Genomic DNA, 20,949 nt, shown 5'->3' on the forward strand with positions numbered 1-20,949 from the left:
GAGGGGTTGATTCAGGCTAATGGCTGAGATTATTTACCCTTCAGAATCACTGCCACTTAGATCAGGGATCACAGACATGGCACTCCAGCCCATCTCTCTGCGAGTGTGTGCCTTGAGCACAGGTGTTGCAAGTGCAGCTTTAATCTCTCACCATCTAGGCCCTGCCTAGGGGTCTCCACTCAGTAACGGGCTGGCTTTGCTCATGAGAAACCTGCCCCCCCATAAGACCTTAACTGATTCATAGATTTTCCAACTCCTGAAAAGATAGCGGAGACATGTTCAAAGTCATATGATTGGCAGCCGGGGGGGGGGGGGAGGGGTAGGGGTAGGAGAGTAGGGTTGGGGGTGCGGTTGTTCATTTTCATCCTGGACAAGCGTAGGCTGAACTGCAGTGTTACCAGCCCGACAGTTAATAAGGATGGAGTTGCCCAAATGGAGTTCTTTCAGCCCCAGCTTTGCTTTGAAAGCATCTGAATACATGCATGGCCCTTTCTTACAGCGACAGTGGAGTTTCTTTTAAACTAAACAGTCAAGTTAAAGGAAATTAGCATAGGTTTACATTATTACTCCCGAGTGTATCAGGGTGTGTGTGTGTGTGTGTGTGTGTGTGTGTGTAAGGGAAGCAAGGTCATGCTTTTGAACTTGAGACGTGACTAGAAAGAGCTCCAGAGTGCTGGGATGAACAATAGCGTTGTTTCCTTTTCCCACCCTGCATTTAGTTGAAGAGGTAAAATTCTGTTGATTTTCTAATTAACCGTTGGAAGGAGGTCCAGATACACAAGGAAGGAAGGATTTGAGATGTGAGGTTCCCAAAACTGCAGGAGCAGCGGGCAGGAATCAAGTTTGGCTGAGCCTGTCTAACTTACTCAATCCCGACCCAGGATTCCTTGAGTCTAGGACCTGTGGATCCAAGCTTTGGTGTACCTGAGAGAGCGGGAGGGTGTTCTGTTTCCTCAAGGGCCACCCCGTGAGCAGAGGCCAAGGATGAAATCGGGGACAAATGGAGGGGCTAGAGGAGAGTGAAGAAGTGTGTGGGGAAGATGATGGTTCTTTAAAAGCTTTTGAAAGGAAGGAATAGAAGAATTGGAGAGACTGTGAATGGACGGATGCTGACTTGAGACTCATGGAAGACGTTTGCCCTTGGTTTCTGCCTTCTTTGACCTTCCCCTTTCCCTGATTATGACCTTCTCTGGAGAATTCATTCATGTGCTGGTACCCTCCCTCGTAAGAACTAAACCTGTACACACTTGCTATGTGGAAATGGGACACAAAGAGTAGACCTAGTGGTCTTGTGGGGTCACCAGCCACCAGCCCTCCATGGAGGCCAATGGACAGGACAGGCAAGGCTGCAGACCTGAGCTCCCAGCAGCATCCTCCGCCTTCCTTGCTTCTTGCTCTGCTAACTCAACTCTGCCTTTCTCCTTCCTTTTACTCTGCCCATACTCTTTATGGAGGACACATGGACACCAGGGGTTCCTTATTGAAGCCTGCCCCAGGTGCCAGAAAGCGCTTGGGCGTACAAGGCTTCGCAGCTGCAGAGGCAGGACAGAATTTCTCTGCACCGGATGGACTGCCTATGGGAACTGAAAATATGTTCCTTATCTCCTGCTTATATTGATGCTGTCTGTAAAAACCTTTCTGAGCCTCGTTCCTCTCAGCTGACCTTGTTTATGAGTTGTATTTCTTTAGACTCTGCTTGACTGCTTCCCCCCCCCCCCAACTAGCCCTCTGCTTCCTTAAACCGTTGTGTGTCATTAACTGTCAGATCAGCTCTCTGGGAAACGATTCTGTTGATGTAAGTGCACTTACTCCCTGGATGTTGTCACTAGTTAGTGGCTTTTGCTAAATAAACCTTTCTTATTTCTAAAAGCTTTTCCGTTGTCTCTCCTTGCTTCTTCTATTTAACCTGCTTCTCTGTCCCCTTCCCTTGCACCCACTTCCTAAGCTAGGTATCATCAGCTCTGGGACACGATATAGAAAGAATACATATTTCCTGGAGGGGAGGAGCCAGGTGGATCCTTGGTTGCAGGGATTATGAGCCAGCCCTGCAGGGCTGGACAGTCTGCTGCTGTTAACTGGAAATAATTTTGCTTCCTTGGGGGACATTTGACAGTGTCGCAATGCTTCCTCATTGCTCATAGCTAGGGGATAGATGGTTTTGGCATACAGAGGGTGGAAATCAGAGATCCTACCATACATAGGAGAGCCTTGACAAAGAGTTATCTGGTCCAAGGCCATTAAAACAGAGATTGTAATCCCCCAGCCTCTACCCAGTTTTTCAGATTCTTATGACCCCAGGTCTTTTCAGACTCCAGATACCATTAGAGTATGCGGGTAGCGGTAGTGAATTTGTTTAAAAAAAAAAAACACTATGTCATTGTTTCTACAGTATCTAGGATCAAAATTATGCAATTTTACTGACTCCCGAACTCTGAGATTGCTATTTGGTAGTTGTCCCAAAGTGCCCATTGCAACCAAGTGCCATACAGAGAACAAAACAGGCTCCTCCTCATGTCTTCCCAAAAGTATTGCAGTGACTAGGATTCACATCCTGGCATGTGGGAGTATGGGCCTCACGATGCAGCCTTTACTTCTCTGACTTCCAAAAACTGGGACTTTGGGCTGTTTTGAAGGCAGGCAGCTGTTAAGTCTGGTGCTTTGTCAGGCCCAGGCCAGAGGCAAGACCAGGAAGGCCATTAACCAGGTTTATGTGCCCTCTATTCTCCTCTGACAGTGCAGTGAACTGGGCTGTTTCCTCACCCGTACACTGGGATGGTGCCTGCCTTATGCAGCTTTCATGAGCGCAGATGAGATCGCATTATAAAGACCCCAGCAGAGATAGCTAGCACCACTCCAGGGGACATTACAGCATCTTAGTGCGCTTCCTCCTTCCCACACCTGTGCTGGTAGGTACAGGAACTGCTGGGCACCTTTTTCTATGTTCTAAAACTACATGGGGCTTGGTCCTAGGTTATGGAGTTCTGATGCCTCTCGGTATATTAAATGCAAAATGTTCAAGGCACCTTCCTGTCCCTAGGTAGCAATGAGCACAGGGTGGTCCCTTCTCTAGTCCCCATGGCCGGTCTTCCTCTTGGCTGCTTGGGTCTTGTAAGGCAGAGGTCCCATTCATTTCCCCAGGCAGTGGTGAACCCAAGAGGCCTCTCCTGTGTATGATTCTCACTGTACCTGCTAGGGAGCCCTATCAAAGGGACATGCCATATAAGTACAACCACACATGTTAAGATGCCACCTTCCAGCGCTCGGTGGCTTTTCCAGTTAAGAAACACAGCATGGGTGCTAGGAAGGCTCACCAGCTACATATATCCCTTGGGGGATGGTATCCAGGGAGTGATGTCAGGTTGCCTAGAGACCACCTGGCTTCTGAGTGGCCAGGTTGTGGCCTGAAAATCCCAGCTCTTGAGCCTGACAGTCAAGACTCTGTACTCTTGCTGAGAAGGGAGGGCACAGAAAAAGCCGTGAAATACAGGACTTGATGAAGGGTCAGGGTTGTTCTCACAGTATGTTGTGTGATGGGGATTTGAGCACAGCATTTTTCGTGCTGGGGAAACATAAGAATCATGCGTGATATTTTGACAACACAATTATACACAGAAGCCGCGCTGCTGAACCATAAAGCAAGGGTCTTCGTATATCATGGGAGAAACAAAGGGACTAAAACAATTAGTACCCAGTCCCTGAAAGGAAATGCCTAGTCTTTCTGTTTCATATTGGCAGAGAGGGTGGCCCTGAAATGGAGCCAGGGTCAGGACTGTCCAGCTGGTGCATTGTATGGGGACATAATACAGTGTTATCACATGGTTGCTTACCTATTTTGACATGACTCAAAACAGCCATGGAAATATATCCCCTGGGATAAGCGTAATTCTGTCTGCTTTAGCAAGAGGTACACACTCTGAGCCATAGCCATGGTACATGGGGTGGAGACAGCCCATACTCCTTGTCTCTTTCCTGACTTATCCCCAGAGTCGTGTGCTCCTCTCCAGAGGTACAAATCCCTCAAAAGGTTAATATCTAAGACACCTTTCAAACTACAGGAATTCTTTCTCTGCCCTTTGTCCTCAGTGTGGGCAAGGACTGGTCCTATAGACCAGCACCCTGGAGCAGTGGTTTATTTCCATCAGAATCGCTTCAGAGTCATCGTGGAGGATGGTTATGACACAGCTGGTCAGGCTCTTTCCCTGGAGTTTCTGACCAAGTAGGTCTGAGCGTGATTTAAGAATTGTTTCTCTTATTGATTTCCAGAGGAGGCCGCTACTGCGAGTCTGGGTACCTTGCTTTCATGGCGGCTTAGAGGATGCTCTCAAACTTCAAGTATATATAGATGTTTATCTAGAGGGGGGGTGGGGACAGAGGTGGGTCTGGTGTTGCTAGGCAATCACTAATTGAAGATGAGGAAGATCCCCTGGGTACCAAGAAGAGCTGAAGGTGGTGACCAGACTTGACCAAAGAAGTTTATGACTAACATCAATTTATTGTTACCTCTCCAGAGGCACAAGTAGGCTTTATCCCTATTTACTGAAGGTGTCAGCAGACTACTGGAAGGCCTAGCAACTACCCAAGGAGAGCCTGTCTCCTGGCCGGGCCTTCTGCTCCTTGCCCCAGAGAGCTTTAAGCTTGCGGTAGTACACCTTGCAGCTGAAGCCCTCCTTAAAGCCCCCCTTGATGTGGCTCTTGAGGGAGTGCAAAGTGGGGTACATGCGGCAGCAGGCCGCACACTTGTAGCCATTCTGTTGGGCCGGGTGCCACTTAGAAGCCATTAGAATATCCTGGGATGTAATAGACTCCAACCCATGCATGAATTTCCTGTTGGCCTCCCTGGGGAATGTGTTCTCTTGGGAGGAGGAAGATGAGCAGACACTCTCAGTCACATCCTCAATAAAGCAGTTGTCCCCTCTGCCCTCTTCCCAGTCCACCTCTGGGAACCCATAGGCCTCCAGGTGGCTCTCTTTATCTGTGCATACGAAGTAGCTGTAAGGAGAAAACCAGGGCCGGTAGATGGTGCAGTTTCGCCTCAGCTGCTCCCCATTCTGGCTGTCCCTCAAGTCTGCAAAGGAAAGGGCAGGGTATGAGTTTGGGGCTGAGGGAAGACTGAAGTGTCTGGAGGCAGTCAGGGAAAGCAGACAGACAGGCAGCCACAACCTCAGGAGACCTGTGCTCCACCTTGGTGATGGCTGAGAGACCTCAGGTGGTGAGGGGATGGGAAGAACAGCCCAAGACAGCCATTCCTGCTGCATTATTTTCCTGCTAGGGAAAATAGCCACTGGGTGTCTGGGCTGGAGACAGACCCTGCCCTGTGTAGACACCACTTGACTTCTGACCTCTAAGGATAGGCAAGGACAGGCAGACAGACATGTGACATCTTAGAATCTTTCTGCCACCAACGATTTGCCACCAACTTTTCCAGTCTCGGTACCCATTCTAATCCATAGACTGCTCAGACTGGCTCTCCACATGAGCTTGGCAGAGAGGACTGGGGACGTAAGAAGCCTTCATGGGCCTATGGGCCTCTTCTAAAGGAGGTGCAGGGGCGGGGAGCACATGGTGAGTGGATTTGCAGACACCCTTCCCTTTGGGGTTCTGCTCCTGTCCCTTTGTAGTTTCCCACATGGCCCTGTCCTGAACTGCAGAAGGCCTCACCTGGAGAGACCGCGCATCCCATGCCAGAGAACATTGCTTTGGTACTGCAATGGCAGGGCCTGAGCTGGGCTAGACGCCTCAGTGGGTACCTATGTCTTTGCAGAAGAAACAGCGGTGAACTGAGCAAGATTGACAATCCTCTTCGGGGGAACTTCCAAGATATACTTTAGAGGCTCACCTTCTCTGTGTTTGGGGATTTGAAAACTAATGCAAAGCAGTGACCTCTGAACTCAGACAAGCTGGCCTGTTCTAGGTGGTGTCCCAGGAAGTCATAGATAGGGACGTTTCTTCAGACCTAAGAAACCTACTTTGGAAACCAGAATATAAGATTTGGCCAGGCCGGCAACATCATGTCTAGCATGATTAAAGCCTTGGTTTCAAACTTTATCACTGGACTTGTCTCAGATAGCACCTTTTCTCCTTGGCCCACGCCTCACCTAATGTTCCTGCTTATCACATGTAGCCTAACCACAAAACGCTGGAACACAGGTTCCAGGATGGACGCTCTGGTCACAGCCCACACAGGCAAGTTGCACGGTCCCTGTGAGGATTCTCTAATTGAAGCCACATTCTCCAATTGAAGCGTTTCTCAGAGGGTGTGGAGGGGCCCTTGTTGCAATTTGTTCCCTGAAGTAGCTACTAAATCTCAAATGAGGAGTTCACATAAGAAAAGTTTACAGTCATCTAGGGTTGGGGATTAGCTCCGTGGGAGAACACTTGCCAAGTGTGCATGAGGCTCTGGGTTTGACCTCCACTAGGTGGCTCTGCCTTGAACCCGTGGCAATGGCTGAGCTTTGAGGAGACAGATTTTAAACTTTTCTCTGTAGAGGCAAAGGGATGTTTAGGAGAACTCCCACAGCAGTTCAGCTCAATTCCAGCGAGCATAGGAAGCCCTAGAGAATCTTGTTCTGAATCATTGCATCTGGGATGGAGGCCTGGGAAGCTGCCTTTCTCGACTTCCAAGATACTCACACTGAAGAGCCAGGATCACACTTTGGTTGACAAGTTCTCGCGTGTCTCCCTTTGTTCCTCCCTGCGCTCATCAGTTAGCCTATTTGCCACTAACTAATGTTTTTTTTTTTTTCTCCAATTTAAGACCAAGTTAATGGGAGGGCCTGCTCTCTATATAGGCAAATCACCCACTTGAGATTTTGTACAGAAGCTGCCTCTAAGGGAAAGAAATATGACCACAAATGCTTTTGCCGTCTGTCCCTTGCCAGAGATTATGAATCAGTAAGATTTACCAGGAATGCAGTCTTTTGAAAACTTATGTTCTCCCCCGACATTACTTGGCATTCTCAACCAATCGTGATCCTATAGCATGATCTGACAGGATCATGTTTTTCCAACAAAACTCCAATGAGTTTAATGAAGGGAATCCCAACTCTTTATGGTCCTAGTGACATCAGCATTTACCTGGCAAGCTGGTGGCAAGTGAGGACATGATATCAGGAAAAGCACTCAGGGCAGAGGAAGAGATTTGCGGTTTAGAAATGCTGAGAAGTGAGAAGCTCTCCATGTTCTGACTACCAAGAGGTATGGCGGTCACACAGATGCTCCCGAGAAGCTAGCCAGATTGTCTAGGCAGTAAACATTCTGAATGAAGCTGACATCACAAGGTCCCGCGATTCCATTACGAGTTTAAAAGATGGATGTAGTGTTCTTGGATGCAAGACTTTGGCCTTTTAAAAACATAGCTATTTTTTTTTTGTTTTCTTGTTTCTTCATAACTTAAAATTTTTAATCGTTATACAAAGATTAGCTATCATTATAGAATTTTTGAACAAAGTTGTGTTTTAGTAGATTCTTCTCCCTTCTCTGCCCCCTCTAACCACCCAACCCCCACAGCTTTCCCAGCATCCTTCCTGTTTTCACATCCATGTGCACTTATGTTCTTTTCCACTTTCCTTGGCATCTCTTTTTATTATTTCTGGGTTTCTTTTTCTAGTTTGTTTTTTTTTTTTGGACCCTAACCACCCTGACACCCATCTATATACAACGCAAACTAGAATCCGCACCTAAAAAAAGATGTCCAGCTTTTAATCTTTCTGAGTTGGTTCGCCTTGTTTAATATTATAATTTCCACAGGTGCTAGACTAATAAAACAGGGGACCTAGAAATAAACTGGCAAAGCTGTAGCCACCTCATTTTTTACAAAGGTGTCAAAAGCGTGCAATGGGGAAAAGACAAATGGTTCTAGCGAAACTGCATCTGTCTGCGAAAGAATACAGTCAGACCTGAGGTCCTTCCTCCCATGCAAAGGTGACTTCAGAGTAGAACAGAGACAATTACAACCCAGAAATGCTGGAATTGCTAGAGGAATTATTCAAGATTATAGCTATCATCAAGAGCTTTCTAAGCAGAACTCCAGGGACTCAGGAAATAGCCCCAGGATGGAACCGCATGAAATTAAAAAACCACTGATAGCAAAAGAAACTCTCGATGGAGTGAACAGGTATCCACAGATGGAAGGAAGTCTCTGCCGGCCATACTTCAGGTGGGGGCTATTAGCCGGAATCTAGCTTTCTTTCTTTCTTTCTTTCTTTCTTTCTTTCTTTCTTTCTTCCTTCCTTCCTTCCTTCCTTCCTACCTTCCTTCTCTTCCTTTATTTTTCTGTCTTCATTGTTGTTGGTGGTGGTGGTGGCTTTTTGTTCGTTTTGTTTGTTTTTGTCATTCCTCAGTGGCCCATCTTGGCTGAGAGAGCCCAGCCAGAAAGAAGACTATTGTAGAGCCATGGCGGTGGTGTCGTTTGTCCCCTATTTTCTTTATGCGTGTCCCCGTTTCGGTGTTAACATCCCCATGTGTTCCCATATCTGGGACCCTCTGTCCTCTGGGAGTGACCACCTTGCTTTCCTTCTCTCTTATTTTCCTAGCCTCTCCCTCTACTAGGTATTTTTGTTGTCTTGTTCTATTGGTTGTGTTGTTTAGAGCATGCTTTTTGATACACATTTGGGAAATAATTTTAATTTCTAAAGTTTGCAAAACTTAAAATTAGTACAAAAACATCCATGTACTGTGTAGGTAGATTTTCCTGTTTTAACGTTTTATCCCATTTGTGTTATCAGTTCCTCTTCCAGTCATAATTTGTGTGTATACACATGCACGTATGCGTGTGTGCATGCATGTGGAAGTGTATGCATGTGTGTGTGTTTGTGATTGGGAATGGAACTCAACGCTTTGTATTTGCTGAGTAAGCACTCTACCACTGAACAACATTCCCAGTCCTTAATATGCTTTGTTTATTTGAACTATTTGGAGGTAAGTTACGCTATATCCTTTTATACCTAAACACTTCAACTTATATTTCCTAAGGTTAGGGATCAGATATTCTTTCTAACTGCTGTGCTCTTTTAGACAAGTGGCTTCCTCCATCCTACTTCCCTCATTATGAGGCAGTGTGCTGATGAGACTGTGGGCTCTGGGGCCGCTCTAGCTCTCTGCCTTCCTTTCCTATATAACATCTTGGTGCCTTTGTAGGACCTAGAATAAGAGTAAAAGATGATTGTGACCTTTGGAAGAGAAGATTCGGGTGCCCCATTCTCGATCATTGAAGTCCATCAATTTAGCTACCCAGAAGTGCTTTGGGTGTAAATGGCAATTTTTACACACTGTCTGAGAAAGACAGTCCCATCCTAAACTCCCAACCATGACCATCTTGTAGAGGCTGTCTGAGCATTTACTCCCAGCTACCTGAACATTTGAAGGAATGAGGGAACCTCCCCATGGTTGGCTAAGACTGCTAGAATGTTGGCAGTGTATACTGAACTTTAATATTTTGGTGGCTCTAAGGTTGTTGACCATGTCTTTTGGGTCACCTTGGTGTAAGGGAAAGCTCGGGTCTTGGGGTCAGGTTACATGATTTTGAATCCCCTTTTCCATCAGCTGCCTCTGTGGTGGGCAGCCTCTGCCACTTGGCTTTTCTGTACTGTTTCTTTAGACTGAGTGAGAGTGTGTGAATGGATGTCTTCCTGGCTACAATGTAGCAGTTTACATGTGAAAGGCGCATGGATGTGAGTTTTCTGCGCAGGGTTCAAGTGCAAACTAGGTACATAGAATTCTTGTAAAGCGGCCCAATATGTCGGGAGGGAAGTTGGGAAGGCTGTAGTAGTGTCTTTTCGTTGTTTTGAAAACACGGCCCTGTTTTGATTTAGCTACTGGAGAGTCTGTGGGAACTTGGACTTTCCATGGTTTGCTAAAAAGGTTTGTGGCACAGCCTTGTTCCTGTGTTGTTGCTGATGGCTCAAACAGGAGCTACCTCTCTCACAGTGGTTGGTCACTACATAAATGTGTCTTTTTCTCATTTGTTCCCCACCTGCCTTTCGAGCCCTTTTCTCGGACAGGTAAGATCCCCTCCTCCTTATGGATGATGTATTTTCCCAAATACCCCACCCCTGCTTGAATATGTGCATGTAATGGGGTGTGACTGGGGGGGGCTCCCTGCTGGATCCAGTCATCTGCCATCCGTTGTCAATATTCTCAGTCACCAAGACTGGGGCTGAAGGGACAGAGTGCGAGAAGGCCATTAGCAGGAAAGGGGCCCACAGTAGGGACGACAGAGGCCAGCTAGACAGAGAAGACAATGTTCCCTAGCCTGTGCTCACAAGTGCTTGTAGCCACCGCCACAGCGAGGGCTTGAGTGCTTCCTGAGTCTCTCCCCAAGTCTGGAGCCAGCCTGAGCGACTGCTTCTATTATCAGCCCATCATTGAAATGTGGGTTTTCTTTTTTCATAATTCACATAAAAGTCAAATTCAATTAAACTAATTTATTAAATGCTTGTTGTTATGCAAGACCTGTGGATAATGAAAATACTCTAAGATCCTATAGCCCCTTTCGAGGGCATTCCCATTCTGTTCGATAGACCAGGTGTATTTTCTAGGAAAACTGAGGTAATGATAAAGAAATCATATAATAGATCCACTTTAAATTCCTGAGTTTAGAATCTTCACAGAGAAGTACAGAAAATCCAGATGAGGCATCATCTAAGTTGTTAGTTAAAGGTGTGCTTCAAAAGCTCTCCTGATTTACAAATCACATTGATAGGCAGTTTTAGGGTTTCCACCTTAAAAACTGAGTGTGTTTGCTCTAATAATATATAGAAACCACCAGAGAAATAGAAGGTCCAGGAAACAGTGAAGAACTTGCTGTTCCTATTACACACCTATAGAACATTGCATACAATTCCTTTCTGTTCTTTGCATTTTCTGGATGGGGGCAGGGGAGAGGGATAGTGAAATTAGTTTCCAAATAACCTTGGCCAGCTTGTGGAGTGCCTGAGTAAATAAAACGAAAGGATTTAAGTCATGATAGGCAAATTAGGCCAAAGTATATGATATGGTAAGATACACTCTTAAGAGAATGGTCAGGAGCAGCTGTGGGGTAGGCTGAGAGCTGTGTCAGTGTACTGGGTGCACATCTGGAGTCCAAACAGCTGGGGACTTGTCCCAAATTCCCACGGTAATTCCATCCTAGGAGCCCTGAGGACCTGCCAGCCCATATTCCAAGAGAAAATGTGTCCATGGGTCAAGGCTACTCAGAGGTAAAGACCATGGAAGTCACCCATGGGTGAGAACTCCACTCTTCTTCCCATGGCACTTGCCCTGTTACCCAGGGACCCTTGAAATACAAGTTATCTAGGTGACTGATCCAATGGGGGATCTGTCAACTCAAATCACAGAAAGCGAAGCATTCCCCCTAGTCTGGAACGCAGCAATTCAGGACAAATGAGACAGAACATGAAGGCGTATCCTCAGGCAATCGTAGGAAAGCTTTACTGAGATAGACCATTAGCAGAACTATTGGCAATGACAGTCCAGGGACCACATGCAACCTCTCTTCATCCAGATAGACAATAAAACTATAACAATGGTCACGGATAACTGAGGCTTCAAGTCTGGCGCCTTTAATGACCTACACGAATGCCTAGGAGTCACCGCATCCTGGGGTTACTATTGCTGTGATGAAACACCATGACCAAAGGCGAGCTGGGGAGGAAAGGGTTTATTTAGCTTACATTTTCACATCCATAGACCATCACTGAAGGAAGTCAGAACAGGAGCTCAAACAGGGCAGGAACCTGGAAGCAGGAACTGATACAGAGGCCGTGGAGGGATGCTGCTGACTATGTTGATCCCTGTGGCTTGCTCAGCCTGCTTTTCTTAGAGAGCCCAGGACCACCAGCTCAGGGATGGCATCAGCCACAATGAGCTGGGCCCTCCTCCATCAGTCACGAATTACAGGCTTGCTTAGGGTGTCACCTTATGGAGACATTTTCTTAGTTGAGGCTGGCTCCCTCCTCTCTGATGGCTCTAGCCTGTGTCGAATTGACATAAAATTAGACAGCACCCAGTGTGTGAGCAGCACAGGAGAGCCTGGAGCTCTAACTGTCTCCACAACAGACCTCAGGGCTGCTGCCCTCTTGCCCTTCCTCATGCTTTACTGGCCAAGTAGATTGGGGCAGTTCATTCGAGATACTCACTGAATACCTGCTGTGTACCAGACCCACACTTGGTGTTGAGGATATAAATGCAAAGATACATGATGTGTGGCCTCAGCCTTGGGAGTGTTTACCGCCCAGTAAACTAACCCTCAAGCCAACTGTTAAGCCATTCAGAGGTCCCAAGAGGAACATCTTCCATAGCCATTCTATGACCCAAGTAGAGGATGGAGCCCAAGACTCAGGCTTAGAAGACCTGAGTTCTGATCCCAGCCAATCAATAGCTCGTATCGTGATACCAGGCCCTCCATTACTACTCTGAGCCTCTCCGTAGTCTAATGAACTTCTTTAGTTGGTTTTCATGGGGACATTTGTCCTTTACTGGAAGCAAGGCCCCGATTGGCTGCCTGATCTCTGTGTCTACAAGTTTACCTACTCTCCCAAGTTTCACCCCAGGAGACCTTGGGAGCTGTTGGCCCATATTCCATGGAGACAATGTGACACACACAGTAGGCAGCTCCCGACAGAGAACCCGCGCCCAGTGCCCGAGGAGAGAGAGCAGCATATGTGCTCGCCTCAGTGCAAACCGGTCGCCTTTCACGTCTCATCTTCATTTTCTCTCTGCTTCAAAGGGTCTGGCGACCCTGAGGCCAAAGAGGTCAAACCATGAGTCATGGAAGCTGGTTTTAAGGAATATGCTTGACTTTTTCTGGCTGGAGTCAAGTTACTGATTGACCAGGGTGGGGAACAACTGGTCTCATGTCCTATCACAAGAAACTACCCTGGGAAGTTTAAAGGCATCTTTATGGGAAACTTCCAAACTTCTGTGAGTTGATAAATGTTGAGTGTATTATAAAAGAAGGAAAGCTGAGTAACAGAGACCAGAGTCCCCCTCCTCTCGGCTTACATGTCTCTCTTTCTTCTTTGTTCGTAGTTGACCACAGCATGTTTGAGAATCTGAACACAGCCCTCACTCCAAAGCTCCAGTCCAGCCGTTCCTTCCCACACCTGTCCAGATCTGTGGCCCCAAACTCCACCACCCCTGTCTCTGTAGAACCAGGAGGACCAGGACTGAGGGTGGGCAGCAGTCAGCACCTTAAGAACCTGGGCAAAGCCATGGGGGCCAAGGTCAATGACCTCCTGCGAAGAAAGGAGCCCTCAAGCCTGGGCAGTGTGGGTGTGACGGAGATTAACAAGACCGCTGGGGCCCAGCTGGCTGGTGGGGAAGATGCGGCCTGTGGAGCCTGGTTAGAGGATGAAAGGTGAGGCCTCCCAGTCGCCCATTATCCCACTTGAAGGGGTAGGAACATGGACAGACTACACTGTCTTCAGAGGAGAACAGACCCAAGGAAAGGATGAGCAGTTGGCAAGGAAAACTGAGATAGACCTGTGTCCTTGAGAGCCCACTTCAGCCTCTATAGCCAAAGAAAGCATTTTCTGACTGGGTGTTATGGCCTTAGCTCTGCTTCACACTGTAACCCAGGCTAGCCTGAAGCTCACTTTCTGACCCAAACTGACCTCCAATTCATGGCAGTTCTCCTGTCTTGGCTTTCTTGGGATTATAGATGTGAGCCACCATGGCAGGTTTAGATATATTTTCCCTTGCAAGTGACTCCAGTTCAGAGAGATAGCTGTGCCTCTCAGTTAGTATTTGGAACTGAATTTGAAGCCAGGTATTGTCCAGAAACTCCCCACGTGGGCTCTGATGCCAGCCATTCCTGAGAACTGTTGCTATAGCCTGGGTGCCTGAAAGGAAGGGAGAAACCAGCTGCTACCGCTACTTCCCTTTCCACCCGACAGCTCCTTTCTGGGCCTTGGAGCCAACACCTATACCAAGAGCTCATGCACCCTTTCTCAGGGCCCAGTACTCAGGTTCCACGAGGACTGGGATCTTTATCCAGCCTCACAGAGGCAGCACTCTTTGCCGCTTGAGCACTGAATGAGGAGGGAAGAGCCGTGTAGCTAACTGTGCTGAAGTTGCTAATATCTGCACTCTAAACCCACAATGAGCACTCAACAGAGGAAGCAGATACTAGGGAAAGACAGGAGAGGCAAGCTGAAGGAGCAGCCGGAGTAGAGACTTGAGAATGCGTATAGATCGGTGTCTCAGCCATCATAAAGCCTGGGTGTTTATTGTCACGGTCTTGCAGGTCTGTCCAAGAAGCCTTCCCTCTGCTGGATCCTCCACCTCCCATAACCCGGAAGCGAACCCCTCGGGCCCTGAAGACCACCCAGGACATGCTGATCTCATCACAGCCTGTCCTAAGCAGTCTCGAATACGGGACGGAATTGTCACCTGAGCAGGCCCAGGACTCTCCCCCCACTGCCCGGCCTGTCTCTGCAGATACCTCTCGGCCAGAGTCTGTCAGTGAAGTGGGAGACAGGGAAGAGGCTCTGCCCAACGGGGAGGTGTCCCTGTTGGTACCTGACCTAATACACAAGAGCAACCAGGAGGAACCCAAGCTGAAAGCAAACGAGTGCAGAAAAACCTCCTCCCCGGCTCCCATTGAGAGGAACGGCCTCAAACTCAGCTTGAGCCCCATCAGCCTGGCTGAGTCCTTGGAGAACAACAGCCCACCTCCACAGGCACGGACCTGCAGCCTTGACAAGGAGGGGCTTCACCCGGACCTGCTGTCCTTCGAGTAGTGCGCCTTGTCTTCCCTGCTGAGCACGTTCTTCACTGTGTCCTCCACTGCACACAGGTCCTTTGTCCAGCTCTGCCACGCCCTCATCTTCCTTTTGGGAGGCAGAGCAGAGCTCCCCTTTCTACCTGAGGGGTTGCGGGACCAGATGGCCACAAGTAGTCCCAGTCAAGGGGGTCTGCAGAATGGCAAAGGATCCTACTTCTCTGTAAGATCTTCTGGCTGCTGCTGGGACTCATCATCCACTCTCAGGCTTGTCCCAGCTTCCTACGGAATTACGGGGCCACCAGCCTAAGAGGATGGGCCTGGCAGGAATTCTCTTTGCTGTCTGATTAGATGCATATGCTCTCTGTTCTTTCATCCCCACCCCAATCCCCGATTCTGCCCCTTTGCTCCATAATGGTGGCAGGCCTCCCTGCCTTGATGGCAGTACTGCTAGGGAAGATCGGTAGATTTGGCTTGATGATGGGAAAGGCCTGACTACAACCTGATCATAGTTCCTTCAGTCTCTAGGCCGCGTGGAGCCCTAGCCACCATCGTTCCTCTGTTTCTGGGTTAGGGCTAGAGGATGTTCTTCCCAGGCTTGGGACCTTGAGGACTACCTCAAAGGTTGAACCTTGTCACCCGAGTCCCCAGGGTTTTCCCATCCAGTTAGATGTAGCCCTACCTCTCTGGATAGACACTTAGGAAAATGGTATGGGCAGTTGTGCCGGGGTTCCTTGCTGTGTGTGTGTGAAGACGGGGGTAGGCAGGCCCCTGCAGAAGCAGCAGAGAATGTTCTGATGTTCAAAAGGAGAGCTTGGGAACATGGACTCGGCCTACAAGAGCCAAGAGCAGAGATCACAGAGAAGAGTGAAGTGAGGACTGAGAAGGGGATCACTGAGGTCAGGGCAGCTTCTCAGGCCACTCCACACCCAGGAGGCAGTGCTGGGGCCTGGGAAGAGTGTGTGCGGGAGCCAGGGTGGAGCATGTGAGAGACTGGAATGTGCTGAGGGCTGTGGAGACAGAGCAGATGCTGGCGAGTGTGTGTGTGTGTGCTGCTTTATGCTTGTGCTGAGGTTGCCTGAATTCCCTGCAGCCCCGGGCCTGCCCAGAGATACCCAAGCTGCTGTCCTTCATCCAGGTAAGGGCGATCTTCCTCTGCTTCTGCCCACAGGATCTGTGTAAGGAACCAACAAGGCTTATCGACCCTTGACCAGCCCCTGCCTTCCAGGTTAACTTGCTTTGTATTCCTTTCTCCCTCCAGGGGCCCTATCATGCTGTCTTCCTGTGGCCTGGAGGCTCTGTAGTGACCCCAGCCACAAGGGTCTTTGTAGCCAGAAGAGGACATCCCTATTCTTGAACAAAGAGGTCAGAGCCCCACAAGAAGGCTGGAGATGGTGCATCCAGCCAGGGCAGGCCATGTAGCAGTTTTCTCTGCTCTCTGTGGTCCTCCCCTTTCTGCTTGGTTGGCTTCCCATCTGTGAGATTGGGCACACGGGTCTCACTTCCCAGTTCAACATCACCAATGGGCTGCCCTCCTCCTAACCAGCAGACATCTGAGCTAACTCCCGCAGAACCAGAAGAGGAGGCCTCAGCAGGATCCCTGGGATGAGGTTTCTTTTTCTCATTGACTTGCTTAAGCAGCTGTATGGCTTCAGCCATCTCTGCCCTCTGACCCATCCCAGCTCCCTACAAAGTCCTATCTCTCCCTCTCAGATGAGAACCCGTGTAGCCAGGCATCTGAAGGCCCTGGTGGAGTATACAGGAGTATATGCATCACATGTGCCTTGCTCCAAGAGCATCCCAAAGATGTGACATCTGACCCTGAAGTCGGAGAAGTCCTTAGAACTAGCCTTTGAGGACCTATGAATTTTCCCAGAATGATTTGTGATTGCCCAAAACAGAGAGAGTTCAGGCTGTGGGGTGGGAAGTCTAAGCATGCACCAGAGAACAAGTCCAGTATAATCTGAGCTCTCCATACCAGAATCTTGGTTTGCTCCTCTAATGGGAAGCTCTGCCAGTAGCTGCCCAATGGGGCTGTTTCTCCCCAAAGATGAAGTGATAAGGTTGCCCAAGACCGACAACGTGAGGCTTGGCTTACCTAAGCAATCAGGCCGCTGCTGGAGTCCTGGCCCTTGGGCCCAGGATTTGCCAAGAGATCCCACCATATTGTCCCAAGACCCCTGTAAAGGAAACTTCCGAGTACTTTAGATGGCGTTTGATGTTGAATTAGGTGCCATGGATGTCGTCTTGGCCATCTCCCTGCTACAGAAGTGATGCTGCTACCTCAGGAGGTCCTTTGAGACTGAGCCTTGTCTTAGATGCTGCAGATATGGCCTGGTGCTAGGGGCTAAGTGCTTCCCAGGGACCAGCAGGAACAAATCCTCTTGAGGGCTTTGACTCACACCAGCTCTTCCATCTCGGGCCGCGACAGGCTCGCTGACCATCTCAGCAGTGTGGACTGCAGCACAGCAGCCTTCACAGTGAATCGAGATCCCCTGGGAGGCTTAGTTTTCGCGTAGCTTGATCTGCATGGGGGTGAGGGTAGGCTAATGGAGAGGAATGAAGGATATGAATTCTATGTTTAAAGAAGCTGGGGCCTTGGAGCCTTTTCTTCCACTTCTTTCCAACCCTGTCATTTACTCCTGTTCAGTCCATAGCTTTACCGTGATAGAGCGATCACAAAGTAAGCTTCCAGAAGCCTGGAGAGAAGATATCCCCTCCCCTGTCCCAGCCCACTCTTCTCTCTAGAAATGTATCTGTGAATGTTCTGTATCTGGGAGATATGAAGACATGTGTTTCGAATCCATCATCTTTTACAGAGCAGGGTTGGTCCCTGTTTGGAAGAACAAGATTATAGTTCTATTCTGGGTATTTTTTAGAGAGTTCATATTTATATTTTTAGAGATTTTTTTTCTTGTAGAAGGAAATTACATAATAAAATGGTAATGTGTTTTGCTGGCTTGTCTTTTTTTCCTCCTGACTAGTGGAAAATTCTGGAGTCCTGGGTAGGTGCAGGACCATGAAATTTTGCTTTGCAAACCTGCAAGATGGAGGGATGAGGGAGCTGGAAGAGATGATGAAGGAGGCTACTGCAAACAAACCTCCAACTTGAGACTGTTAGAGTAACAAAGATGCATTTAGGATGGACCGTGTTTTATGCCACTGACTTGCTGACTGCTGGAAGAGTCTCCACCTGTGACTTTCTGGACCATCACCATGATGGATACGTGTCCAGCCCTCCTTGGGGGGGAAGCTGTAAGGAAACTCAGATGCCCATTGAATCCTTCTTGAAGGTCTTACCCTAAGGCTTGGCAGCCTACTTCCATCACAGAGGGATGGAGTGACATGTTTGTGTGCACACTCACCACAGAGACCAGAGCAGCTCCCTCGAAGGGAGTTAGTTAGCATCAGGGACTAGCGGGGAAATACTCAAAGCTGTCGACTTGGGGGAAGTTGCTTTTCCGTGGCTGCTCTGGACTGGGACAGCCCTTGGTGACATTTGCTGACGTCATGAACAAGAACTGGTGTGGAGCCCCTTTGCTGTTACTGCTGTCAGATTTCAGGGCCAGAGGACTCGTGCTCTAGAAGCAGTTCTCAACCTGTGGGTCACGACTCCCCTTTCACAAGACCAATAGAGAGCACAGATATTTCTATTATGATTCATAACAGCAGCATAACAATATGGTTCATAAATTAGAGTTCATAAATAGATTCCTAAATAGCAATGAAAATCATTTTATGGTTGGGGGTCACCACCCCATGAGGAACTGTGTTAAAGGGTCGCAGCATCAGGAAGGTTGGGAACCACTGCTCTAGACTGTCAGTCAAGCCTTTGATTTCCTCAGAAGGAAGATGGTAGAGAGGGAAAGGGAAGGGAGGGAAAGGGGCTTCCACTGCGTTCACACAAGCCATCCATGTTACCAGAGGGGAAAGATATGGGTCTTTTTTGTCTAGGCCTTTCATTCGCTGCCGTGACTAAACCTGGGTTTGGAGTCTATGGCCCAGTATGTTGAGGCTCCCTGCTTCTATGTCAGGAGCATCTCTACATGAAGTGAAGGCTCTGACCTTTTCTGCATCTCACTGTGTTTTCCCAAGGGAACAAAGAAGAGAAAACCCGGGTTTTCTAAGCGAGCTTGCTTGCCCCACTGTGGGGCAAGGCTATATTACTCCAAGAAAACAGGAGTAACACAAAAACCGACCCAGCGGTCGTCCATGCATGGGGAAATGCATTGGAAATGCTTACAGTAGCGACATTTGCCTTTAAGCGTGTGCTCTGGTGACCGTTCTTTAGGCGACCTCTCCCATTGGATGGTTTGGGGATTTGCTTCCGTCATCAATTCAGGTGTGAAATTTGCCTGTTCCGAGCCCTCCTTTCCCACTGCTGTGCAAAGTTGGGTTGTTTTTTTGTTTTTTTGTTTTTTTATTTTTTTTTTTTTTTTTTTGGCTTGGGTTGGGTTTTTGTTATTGTTTTTGCCTATAGACAAGTGTGCAGAAATGGTTATGAAAAGCGTTGGGGGGAAATTCTAAGTGTGGAAGTGGATGTGCACATGACCCTTTTTCTGTGCTGTCTTCTAAGGTGAACCACACTGGTCTAGGAACTAAAGGGACAAAGACTGCACTTTTATCCAGACACTGATGCCAATGTCTTAGAGCATGGCGGAGCCACCCAAAGCAGGCCAGTCCATTTCACTGTAGGAAGGTCCGTTTCCTCCGGGTTTACAGCGATTCCTAAGGGACACCGGTAGTCTCCTAGAGGACCTTAAGAACTCTTCTTTGTTCCCAGGGTCTGTGCAATGCTGGTGGGGAACCCCAGCTGATATTCAAACGTAATGGGATTAGCACTTCTAAACAGTCACAGATGTGTCCCAAACTCAGAGAATTCCTTCTTGGTCAGTTTGTTCACCAATTTTGGAATCCCCCTGAGGTGTGGGGGTGCTAGGAGTGCTCGGGAGAGTTGTAGGCTTCCACTGCTCCTTTGTTCCCTGCCATCCCACCCCTCTGAGCTTCCCAGTCCAGCCTGGCTATAATGATTATCTCTAAGATTTTGGCCCTTGGGATCCCTTAGATTCACTCAGTAGTGGTCCCCACAACCCGCCCCCCCCACCCCTGAGGTTTAGGGTGCTTCACAGGGAACACCCCCTACCATGGCTCTCCTGGAAGTAGGGACAAGTACAGATAGCTCCTGTGGGCAGACTCGCTACCTCCCTAAGTACCAGTGGCATGTCTGCTCTTCATCTTCCAAGAAAGCTTGCTTTGGAAACTCCCAGTTGTCCAGTGGAAGCCCTGTGGAGGTCCCCGCGCCTCCCCCACCCTCAGAGAGCCTTCCTCTCTGCTGCCATCTGCACCGGGGGCACCTGATGAAAGTCCAGACTTCCGACTAATGAGAAAATTCCTCCACTTTCCGTATCTAGGGACCGACCCTCCTGAGACACAAGTCTTTGTGTCCAGCTTATCCCCAGCTGCTGCCATGATGAACAGGCCAGCCCAAGGGAGCCTGGGACAGCTCTACCCCCAGGAAACTCTGTTGTTAATACCGACAGGAAAAACAGTCCTGAAGTAATATTTAAGGACCAACTCGAATACAGCAGACCGCATTCTCTCCCGTGGGAGTTGCTAAAGATTTATGTTGGTTGCATGGCACAGGGAACGTGGCTTGTGTTTTCTTTTGCTATAGGAAAAGAAAAAGGCCTACAAATAAAACCTACCAACAAACTGTAGCTCCCCCACCCCTTTGGACTGTTTCAACAGTGAGCTGTTTCCAGTGCCATCTGCTTAGCTACCTTCTTTCTTAAAACAACCCTCCATTTGCCACCTTATCCCTCCTAAACTTGTGCTTCTTATGTAATTTTAGTTGGCTCAGTCTGATGTTCGAGCACATCCAAGTGTTCAGCCCACACTGTGGGCCAACCCACAACTCCCAGGAGGTTTAGGATGGTCCCAACCACTGAAGGATAACAAAGGGAGCTTCGTGGACTTCTGTGGCCAAGGGAAGTCAATTCTACCAGCCCTGTGAAGGGCTCGAGACTCAAGCACCATTGATGAGTTCCCTATACCTACAATGGGCAGACCCAATCAGCTCATGGTTCTGGGTAAACTCTGTTCCAGTCAGTCTTTCTGGCCCAGCTCAGTCTTTGGTCCTCTGTCTGGAAGTCAGCAGAGCTGGAGAATGCTCTGTAGTCATTGAGGTTTGTCTGGGAGCTGTATCTTTTAGAGATGTGGTATTAGTCTGT

The 20,949-nt window shown here is 48.5% G+C and overlaps 2 protein-coding genes across 5 annotated transcripts in view; one reads left to right on the plus strand and one right to left on the minus strand.

The window, feature by feature from the left end:
• Positions 1-17,673, plus strand: part of LOC126511175 (carboxyl-terminal PDZ ligand of neuronal nitric oxide synthase protein-like) — a 276,647-nt gene extending 258,974 nt beyond the window's left edge. For all 4 annotated transcript variants that reach the window (XM_050158183.1, XM_050158184.1, XM_050158185.1 and 1 more), the window contains 2 exons: positions 13,027-13,354; positions 14,243-17,673. In XM_050158183.1, coding sequence (XP_050014140.1) covers positions 13,027-13,354; positions 14,243-14,738 — 824 coding nt within the window. In that variant the 3' untranslated portion in view covers positions 14,739-17,673. The remainder of the gene's footprint in view (positions 1-13,026; positions 13,355-14,242) is intronic.
• Positions 4,554-13,014, minus strand: Spata46 (spermatogenesis associated 46). Its single transcript, XM_050158072.1, is given in 2 exon segments — positions 4,554-5,065; positions 7,075-13,014. Coding segments are annotated over 2 exon segments (615 nt in total). The 5' UTR covers positions 7,178-13,014.
• Positions 17,674-20,949: the final 3,276 nt, after the last annotated feature.

The sequence above is a fragment of the Alexandromys fortis genome, unplaced genomic scaffold (assembly GCF_014885135.2).
Source record: "Alexandromys fortis isolate MF-2015 unplaced genomic scaffold, M_Fortis_MF-2015_v1.1 scaffold_106, whole genome shotgun sequence".
NCBI classification, from domain to species: domain Eukaryota; kingdom Metazoa; phylum Chordata; class Mammalia; order Rodentia; family Cricetidae; genus Alexandromys; species Alexandromys fortis.